Source organism: Helianthus annuus, chromosome 9 (genome assembly GCF_002127325.2).
Source record: "Helianthus annuus cultivar XRQ/B chromosome 9, HanXRQr2.0-SUNRISE, whole genome shotgun sequence".
Taxonomy (NCBI): Eukaryota; Viridiplantae; Streptophyta; class Magnoliopsida; order Asterales; family Asteraceae; genus Helianthus; species Helianthus annuus.
In genome coordinates, this window is record NC_035441.2 from 176,625,871 (window position 1) to 176,636,460 (window position 10,590).

At 33.4% G+C, this 10,590-nt stretch overlaps 1 protein-coding gene across 4 annotated transcripts; it reads right to left on the minus strand.

The window, feature by feature from the left end:
• Nucleotides 1-340: 340 nt before the first annotated feature.
• LOC110879740 lies at nucleotides 341-3,767 on the minus strand. Of its 4 annotated transcripts, none has more exons than XR_002558928.2 (7): nucleotides 3,590-3,767; nucleotides 2,542-2,773; nucleotides 1,837-2,187; nucleotides 1,562-1,735; nucleotides 1,270-1,438; nucleotides 898-1,012; nucleotides 341-549 (listed from the first exon to the last, which is right to left on the minus strand). XR_002558928.2 is itself a non-coding variant. In XM_035977908.1 (7 exons), the coding sequence occupies exons 4-7, from the start codon at nucleotides 1,586-1,588 to the stop codon at nucleotides 455-457; spliced, it is 429 nt and encodes a 142-aa protein (XP_035833801.1). In that variant the 5' UTR covers nucleotides 1,589-1,735; nucleotides 1,837-2,187; nucleotides 2,542-2,773; nucleotides 3,590-3,767; the 3' UTR covers nucleotides 341-454. The 4 variants fall into 4 exon arrangements, 3 of the variants coding, with proteins under 3 accessions (XP_035833801.1, XP_021983951.1, XP_021983952.1); XM_035977908.1 differs by having other exon boundaries at nucleotides 341-543; nucleotides 1,533-1,735; XM_022128259.2 differs by having other exon boundaries at nucleotides 1,533-1,735.
• Nucleotides 3,768-10,590: the final 6,823 nt, after the last annotated feature.

Genomic DNA, 10,590 nt, shown 5'->3' on the forward strand with positions numbered 1-10,590 from the left:
ATTAAAACCTTTTTAAGACGTTTCAATAGACCGTCATATTTGATATGTTTTAAGGTTCCATATTAAAGCCTAATATGACGTTTGTGTCTGTTAACTGTCATATTTAATATATATAAAGCGTCATATTAAAGCCTAATAAGACGGTTTATGGTGTGTTAATAAGACGGTTTCTGGTGTATTGACCGTCATATTTATAAAGCATCATATTAAAGCCTAATAAGACGGTTTGTGGTAGGGCTAATAGCTGGTTGGTTGGGTGGTGCATCCATATATTTCACCCAGGCCCATATATAATTCATCTTGATTCATAAGATTTACAAACACATATATGAAAAGAATATACCAAACAATGAACCGTTTTATAAATAGCTAAAGAATCCATCTTGACCCATTAGTCTAAAGCATTCAATTTAACAAAGAAAAAACATAAAAAAAAACATCGAATCATTCAGTTTTACACCCATGCAAAAAACACTCTAAAAACCTCTGACTTTGTGGAACTTCCTTCATCCACCACAAGCTTTGACCAGTTAACTAGAATTCCTGTCACTAATCAAAACACAGAAAATGTTTATCAGCTACTATTTAGGATTAAAAGAAAACACGATCTCAAATTCTAGAAAATTTTAATGTATAAGTCATGCCAACTATAGTCAACATTAATACAAAGTCAAGTGTTGCTCCTAGGAATCCCTAATAATATATGTGTGCCTAGGCCGTTGGAGTCAAATAGACGAACGGGTCAAAGTGACTTAACCATCTTTGCAATTAATTCTCAATATAATGAATCAAAAGACTATGTTCGGAGGCTCAGTCAAGTTTCCTAAATATTTATAAAAAAATGTAGAAAAACTGGAAAAAAATACTATGAATAGATTCGCATACTAATACACTTACCTTCATTGATCCCCCCATCCTCAGCGTCACCAAAAGATGATATAAACACCTCTAAAGTATGCTCTACAAATTCATCAATTTCACCTTGATGAACCATTGTAGTTTTATTTACCAACTAAAACATAAAGATAGATAAAAGTTAGGTTATGGTTTAATACACATTGTTGTTAAACGTATATAAATAGGAATGTACAAAATATACTTATCATATGTTCTCTATTACAAATCACAAAATCATACATAACCAACATAACACAATAACCGCAATCCCATTCATTAGGTTGTAGACGACATTAAATAGTTAATTGAACTTACAATTAGTTAACTAAGATATAAAAATAAACAAACTACAAAAGATGAATCAGAACTTACTTTAACCTTAGCCCACGTCATATTTTGTTCTATGGCCTGTTTGAATAATGTTGTAATCTCGTAACATGAATAATCATTATCATTTTTACCTTTACGTGAATCAAATATGTAACCCTTCCAAGTTTTATATACCGGATGATGTTGAAGTATAATTAATACCCAGTGTTCCCTGCGTAAAATGGTCTGATTTAAGAAACACTTAACAAATAAAAACAAAAACAATATTCTAACATAACTAAAAGAAGGTTGAAGCATTAATATACATGATCTTGATATGGAACAAATAGAATACCCGGCTATATATGGTGCAATAAACCATTGTTTGTCCTTATGAAAAGAGATGACCTTTTTGATGTGGTCAATCACAAAGTCACTATCATCTGAGACAAGTTCACCTTCAATATAACGAGGGTGAAAATATGAAGTATTATTGAAACCCTCTCATTCCCCAACTACGTATAAATACCTGAAATAAAAGTAGAAAGAAATGTGATAAGATTAGTAACCCTCGGTTATATTGTAAAAAAACTACCATAAAATATTTAAATAAAAATTAGCGGAACATACATTGTGAACCAATGCACAAAGCAAACATCTACCCAACCGTTGACACATAACTGTATAACCACCTCAAATTCAATCGTCTCTTGAACACGTTCCTTATACATCCCAGTTGGCCAAGTAAATCCCATAAACAAGGCTTTTTCATATTGAAGTGCCACTTTTTGCACTAATCCATATATGTTCTGTGGCCTGGACCTCGCCATTTCTAAAAGTTCTAATACTTTTGTTTTTTCTTTTGATACTTTTGTTTTTTCTCTTGAATGGGCTCGATAGATTGATTAGCATGAAATCGCCTCATTATCTTCTTCCCATTTTCTAAAGTTTTTTTTCGGCGTTAGGAATATCCCAAATTTGCTACATATTAAAATTAACAATCAAACATTAGCAAGAACAATCAATTAATTAAACATGACAACAAAGAATTCCAAATCTTTTGCCAATTTAATAAACAAAAAATTAACAAATATATAAATATTTTTTCAAATTCTTATATATATTAAAAAGCTATGTTGGTGGCTACAGTGCCACTTATTATAATGGGGATTCTTTTTGTTTCTGTATGTTTAGGTTTGGGTGTCGTTGTTACTTGAATTTTGGGCTGTTATATGAAAAATGGTATCTTAACATGGACCTAATCGATACCGACCAGGTTCCGCCGTGTAGCGCGGGGAATCCCACCAGCTAAAAGAAAAAAAGAAGAAACAATACCTTAGCGTATTTCCAAATATCTTAGTATATTTTAGGGTTTACTTTTTTGGCACGTTTATCGTTCGGGATCTTTCTTTTGCAGTCGACACCAATCCAAGACATAAAGCTCCCTGCATTCTTACCGATCGCTATACCCTCCTCATTAAAATCAACTTTAGATTGATCCGGATTTGAAAGCTTCTTTTTGCATCTAGAAACTCCCCTCTTTTTCTTCTACGACATTTTTAAACTTCTAAAAAACCATAATTGAAACCACGAGAGTTGGATGAGACTTATTTGCGAATTTTACAGCAAGTGAAGAAGCACAACTTGTTTTACTAGTAAATTGTGCAGCATCTTATTCACTATGTTTAAACTTCAATTTGTAAAACCCATTGAAAAGAAATCTCATTTTTATCCTATCCTCTGTTTCTAGTAAATTGTGCAGCATCTTAGTTATTTTGTCTACATTTATTCAATATCATCACTAATTTATAATAGTGAAAATTGGTCCAAAATGCATCAACACAACTAATAATGGAATTATTTTTGCAACAACTACGCTAAAAACTCTTTTTATTGATTACAAGTTGATGCACATATACAAACCCACTAATATACTTTTTGGTTAAAGGTAATCAAAAAGTAAACATTAAACCATATCACACTGAATCATTTTTTGGCAATTTCTTTAACAAAGGCCACAGTTCAATAAAATCTTATTTCTCCAGCTTTAATAGCTCGATTCATCTTACTCACATTACTTCAAAGTACAATTATACAAACCCTAAACACTCAAACATCAAACATTGCAAAAACATATTAAAAACTCCACTAATATACATCATATATCAACGCAAATCACACACATAGCGACACGAACAACAATAAACCCTAGGTATGATATCAAATGATTTGATTCCTCGATCGTTAAACAACGAACAAAACCCTAAACCTCCAATCGCTTTATAGTTCAAGACGAAATTAAAAATCCAGATAGCAAACACAGTAGAAACTAGAGATTAAGGTTGTAAATATCTAGAAATTAAGAAAAGTATGAAGATCTGACCTGATAACCGGATCGAGAAACAATGGGGGAGAGATGAAAATGCGAATGAATAATGGTGGGAAGATGGAAGATTTGGGGGTTTTTGATTTGGGGAATCTTTTGAAGATTGAGAGAGAGACAGGTGTGAAGAAATTGGGCGCGGGATTTGCAACTTTTGAGGGTTTTTGTTTTCTTCCCTCCAAAATACCATTCTTTCGATAATAACTAGTAACATCAAAGTTATATACTGTTTTGGTATTCGTGGTGAAAAATAATGAAACAGTAAAAAGGTATAAAAAAGAAAATCAAGATGGGTTATAGTTTTGATGTAAAATCAAAATCTGTTTATGAAACGGGGTAAACAATAGCTATGATTGGTAATGTAAATTTAATTCAAAAACCGGGTAAACATTAGCTATATGATTTGTAAATTCAATTCAAAGTTCTTAATGAATATCGACTATGTGTGGTTTTAGAGGATTCACATCCAACCCCCTAAAATTATACATACATTCCACTAAAAAACAACTCCTATATCAATATATTTTCACTAAAAACAAATACTTTTTCTCTCTCCTTTTCAATTAAATAATATTTTTATACCTTTATCATTACATTTTTCTCTCTCCTTCACTCACAACCACTTTCAATATATATTAAAAAATTATAGTGGGTGAACAGTGTCCCTCCAAATATACAGATGAACAATAACATTTTCTCTCTCCTCCACTCACAACCACTTTTTATACTTTTTATATTTTAAAAACACCACACTAAGAATATGATGCCTTGGATGTGAATGCTTCTAGTGAACGAAGTGTACAATCACTTTTTATAATGTTATTGAAACTTGATCGGACGTAAACCAACACGTAGAGATGGCAATGGGTCGGGTTTGGGACGGGTTTAGGTAATCCCAACCCCAAACCCCGATTAGATAAGCTTGTCCCATATAAAAGGAAGTTGCGTATAAACTGATGTTATAAACATAATCATTCTGTAAAAACATTTTATTTATAATATAATATCAGTAGGATATCAAACATATGTGTGTTTTATAGTTTAAGACCAAACTATGCACCGTAGGGCATTTTGGACATTTCACACATAGTTTGACAACTTATTTGGGAATCTGAGTTATGAACATGTACCTACTGTAAAACATTTTAAATAAGTTATAAAACCAGTAGGTAACAAGTCTTGATTGATAAATATGGTTTAAAACCATATTATGTGCCAAAAGGGCGTTTAAGTCGTTAAATGACGATGTTTGCGATCTTTTATCAAAACTGAAGTTATGAATAGATTCTTAGTGACAAAATATGTATTTATGATATCATAACAGTAGGTAATTAGTTTCGTATCACATTTATGATTTATAATCATATTAAGTGCCAAAAGGGTATTTTCGTCATTTAAGGACATAATACAAGAACTTGTACATAAACTCAAATTATAAACCGATCTGATATCCCATAATATTCTAATTATGATATTATATCAGTAGGTATTGAGTTTGATATGAGAAATTATGTTTAAACCCATTCTATGTGTCGAAAGGGCACTTTGGTCATTTAAAAACATAATTTACGACGTTATATGAATAACATCAAAGTATGTTAATTACATTAACATATCAGTGCATAAGTCATTTGCAAGTTCATTAGTGATTAAAACCTTATTATTTGCAAAAAGGGCAATTTAGTCAAAGTATGACATTTTAACGAAACTTGAACAAAAACTCAGAATCTGATTATGGTCATGTAATATAACCTCCGAGGGTTATGCTAAATTAAATTACGATCATAACGCAACCTTAAATCAGTAGCAAACTATTCTAAATCGGGTCGGAATTGAAAGTCAAGGCAGAAGTCAAACTTCGCGACTTTCTGTTGCGAACCGACCCTAAAACTGGAATTGACGAGCCGAACATGTTTACACATGTTCTAATAATTACTACCAAGTTGTTTAAGTGTTAGAACATATTTTAGAACATGTATAAACTCAGATTATACATTTTTAAAATCTGACCCGTTTGACTTTTTAAAGCATTAAACTTTGACCCGTCAATTGACCAAGCAAGCGTGATTTTCAGGAGGTGCCCTTTTGAGGGATTATCACCTACCTAATTACGATCACATAGCCATGTTCGTCTCGAACAATGGCTGGACCTTGAAGATCTAAACCGAAAGTCAAAGCATTTATCGAAAATGCTTAACTATTGGCTTTAAAAAGCCTATAAACGAAAATGCAGGAGGAATGAGCACTTACTAGTGGTCCTTGCACGAAAAAGAAATGAGTTTGGAAGTCCCTTTCAGCTATGAACCTCCAAAGATGAGAGGAAAGTGATAAACAAGAACTGAGCAAGTTTTTGTGAATGATCAAGTCACCTATTTATAGTGTAGGAGGATGATGGAGGAGCTTCCAGGTGTTAGAGGGAGTTATAAGGTGCTTACAAATATCCCCTAACGTGACATAGCAGTTTGGGAGCCCATGGTTTCGAATAGAATGCGTTTTGGCAGTTTGTGTGGGCTGCAGCCTGCAAGCAATTTTTGGTCGCTAGGAGACGTATGCGGACCGTAGAGGTCCTGTGCATGCGGTCCGTATAGGGCTTCGGCCCACAAGACACTTTTTAGGCTTTGACACTTTTGGCCCCTTAACTTCCATACTTTTTTGTATTGTTATAAATGACATATATAGCCCCACATGGCCAATACTAAGCACACCCAAGTGTATGACCGAACATCATTAAGCTCCCAGTTCGTTAAAGAGTCACTCAGAGCTATAAATTAACATGTTGACGCCTTCAGTGCTCCAATTAACAAACTTTCAAACAATTTCACAAACGGTTTCTCTCGTCCAACAAGTGGCTCATTTGAGAATACGAACACGGAACACCGTAAAAGGTCACTCAGAGGCATAGTTTCAGCATGTTGACATTTTTAGTCCCTCCACATTCATACTTTCATCATTTGGCAAAAATAGTCCTTCCTAGCCAACATTAGGCATAGTTTCAGCATGTTGACATTTTTGGTCGCTAGCAGACGTATGCGGACCGTAGAGGTCCTGTGCATGAGGGTTTTGAAATAGCACAAGCGATTCAGAGAGAATGAGAGCAGGTAGAAGAAGAAGAAGAAGAAGAAGCGTATGATACTTTAGGGTTTAGCAAAGTGTATGGTAGAAGCTTCAAGCCAAAGAAAGAGGGAGGCTAGGGTTTCAATGTGAATCAATTTGATCTTCTTTCGTTATTCTTCGCAAGAAACTTCAATCGCCGGACCGAATTCGTATTATTGATGAGGATTCAAAGAAGAATTTTTGCAATTGATAATGGGGATGAAAGAAGGATGGATTGGAAACATGCGACTGTTAGGGTTCTTGTGATAATGGATAATTATATAGGTCCGAATACATGGGTTCGGGTTGCTCAAAACAGGATCCGCGTGGAAGGAAAATACCCACTTCATTTTCCCGCCAAAATGCATTCCAAGAAGCCCTAATATCATGTCACATCAGCCCAAATCTTCTTGTTTATTATATATAATAGATTAGATGGTATGGTCTTACTCTAATTTGGATTTGAAAACTGATTTATTTATTTCTTCATATTATTTTATTATCATTTGTGTGATCTCCTTGACACGTTGTACTTATCCTTTAAATTTTAAGTTAAGGTAGGGGAATTTGTATTGTTTATATATAAATTTTTAATAATAAAATGAGAAATATATGACGGTTCCATATAATAAGATAGACCTAATATGACGATTTGATATATTAGGTCTAATATGACAGTTTAATGGAGATTTCATAAATCCAAATCTCAAATATGGCGGTTTCATTTATCAAAATAAGACGGTCCAATAAAATATGTTTAATTCCAAATCTCAAATATGTCGCTTTCCATAAAATCGTCTTAAAAGCCTTTTCTAAACCGTCTTATTTGCTCTTTTTTGTACTAGTGGTTTTAGTTTTTTTTTACCAAAACTATAAAGGTTTTTTGTTTTAATTGGTTTACTCGATTTAATTTTTTTTGTCTCAAGGAGTTGCCTAACACTAGCTCATTAATCCTGAAAAATTACAGTTTTGCCTAGAGCCCAAAATTACGGTCTTATCATCGTTTTTGTTTTTTTCCCCCTAGCAAAATTATAGTAGTCTTTTTTAATTGGTTGAGAATTATTCGGTCATGCCCCGCAACGCGGGCGGGGCATCTACTAGTTTTTAACATTGTTTCCTTTGAAACAAATTTGTCATAGTACAACACCAAATTAAAGCAGAAGTAACGTAAGATTTGTTCAATACTCGCAATAAATTTAATAGGTTGGACTCTATTTTATGTGTTGCGTGCATTTCAGTTTGTCTCTACACTAAAGCAAAGGCAGCAAAGGCATCGTTTATATATTTAAAAAAGGAACCAACGTTCAAAAAGATTATGGGTTGAAGCAAAACTTGACTTGTGATGGCCGAAGATTTCGGGGATATATTTGCATCCAAACGATGTGAGCACACTTGAATGGTTTAAATGTATTTTTGACGCCATGTACTTATGCATCTTTCGTTCATGTTCATAATTATAGGCGTTGGACTTGCACACGAATAAGGAAATTGGCAACCTTCAAGTCCATTACATCATTACTTATATACATATTTGTTCTCCTCTTATGTAGGACAAAGCAAAGCCTATTTTTATCCATTCAACTTCCGATTTTGAATGCCTTGTTTGTACATTTTAGTGTAATTGAGATTGACTTAGTAATCAGGTGAACTATAATACACATCAAACAATTTAGATGATGCGGGAGTTCACGCTTGTATCTCCTTTGTCTAATTTCATTATATTAGCTAGTAATCAACTGAAAGTCAAACAGTTTTACTTTTCGTTTGACTTTCATTTCTGACCATTTTGGTCAAGTCTAATTCAATCCGAACTTTCCTACATGATCGTAATAATGTTGGTATGATTCTCCTGTGATCATACCTGCTGACAATCACGTTTAATAGGCGAAATGAAGAGTCGAGCATATTATGTATAAAGTCAAAACTAGTAAATATGCATTTTACCCTAATTGAACTTTAAACTAATAAAACCAAATGTTTTGACATCATATCAGTTTGTATAGGTTAATATAACAGAATGTAACATGCTCAACTCATCATACTCAGTTTAAACCTCAATTCTATATCAAAAATCAAGCGGTTTGACTTTCGCCTTGAGTTTTGATTCTGACCCCTTTGGTCTACTTTGAAACCCAATTAAGACAAGTTTTGTGACCATAATATTATAGGGAATACCCTCTGAGGTTATACCTTTTGGTCATATCATTTGAAGGGTAAATCGACAAGTCCACTATATATACTTTTAAAATGTCAAAAATGCCCCTTTGGCGTAGAAATGTTTTTAATACCAACGAGGCATGTAATTTAAGCTCAAAACTGATTGTATAACATTTAGAAATATATTTTAACATAATGGACTTGTCATAGACCCTTTCGACCATCCAATGTCATGTTTACGCGAATGACTATATATATATATATATATATATATATATATATATAGGACAAAGATCCGTTAGGAACCACCCTTTATTGCGAGAACCGCGAGAACCAGTGTGAACACAAACAGTAATACCTAAAAAAATCTAAAAAACACCCAAAAAAATTTTTTTTATTTTTTTACTATTTTTTATATAAAAATCGCTACTTTTAGTATCAAAAAAAAAAAAATTTTTTAATTTTTTTTAAAAAAAAAATTTTTTTTTTGCTACTAAAAGTAGCGATTTGAACATAAAAAATAGTAAAAAAATAAAAAAAAAAATTTAGATTTTTTTTTTATTTTTTTAGATTTTTTAGGTTTTTTGGGGGGTTTAGTTTTTAGCATTTTAGCTTGGGGGGGTGGGTGGGGGGGTTTAGGTTTTTGGGGGGTGGGGGTTTAGGTTTTTTTGGGGGGGGGTGGGGTGGGGGGAGGGTTAGGTTTTTTTTAGGTTTTTTGAGGGTTTTAGTTTTTAGCATTTAGCTTTGGGGGGGGGGGGGGTTAGGTTTTTTTTTTTGGGGGGGGGGGGTGGCGGGGTTAGGTTTTTTTTAGGGTTTTTTTAGGTTTTTTTAGCTATTTTAGCTTGTGTTCACATTGGTTCTCGCGGTTCTCGCAATAAAGGTGGTTCTCGCATGAACCTTACCCTATATATATATATATATATATATATATATATATATATATATATATATATATATATATATATATAGGGGAGGGTTATCTTGAGAACGCTAAATATTGCGAGAACCGTGAGAACGAATGAAAAAACCAATCAAAACCAATTTTTTTTATACAAACCTCATTGTAATTAAGATACAACATCAAAACAAGAATTTATAACATCAAATAATTCATTTCTCATTTCAAAATCATTCTTTTTAGATTTTTTACACATGTGTAAATATAGCAGATTTACACATGTGTAAATGGCAAACTTACACATGTCTAAATTTTCTTTATTTATGAATTCACGTAAATTTAAACGTGTACATTGAAAACCAGGAGGTCCATTTGAGCGAAAATTGTTATTATTATTAAAATTATTATTATTATTTCGCCAACCCGACCCAAAATTATTATTATTATTACCACTAGACTGACCTCTACCAAAACCTCCTCCTAAATAATCACATTGCTCCTCACCAACTAGTAAAGGACATGCACTCGTGTCGTGACCACCTCGACAAAATTCACACTTATCAACCTTAGCTCTAATCTCCTTAAGCTCTCGCGTGATGTTTTCCAAAACAGAGGCTAAACTAGGGTCCATGGTGACATGGTTCACCCCTTGGGCGGGTGCACTAGTAGTGGTATTTGAATTACCACTTTGGTACCTCTGATCGGATCGTGATTGGGATTGAGACTGAGCAAATGCCTCAAAACGCTCTCTACACTCAGCTACTGTAAGAATACCCATCATGTGCCCCCCCGCATTAGTGTCGAACCTCTCACGAGTCTCTTGGGTGAGACCGTTATAAAATTTCTCGCACAA

Coding starts and splice junctions, on each gene's coding strand:
- LOC110879740 (XM_022128260.2), bottom strand. CDS start 1,588: ATGGTTTATTGCACCATATATAGCCGGGTATTCTATTTGTTCCATATC. Junction 1,013..1,269: donor TGACGTGGGCTAAGGTTAAA/GTAAGTTCTGAT, acceptor TTTATGTTTTAG/TTGGTAAATAAAACTACAAT. Junction 550..897: donor GGATGGGGGGATCAATGAAG/GTAAGTGTATTA, acceptor TGTTTTGATTAG/TGACAGGAATTCTAGTTAAC.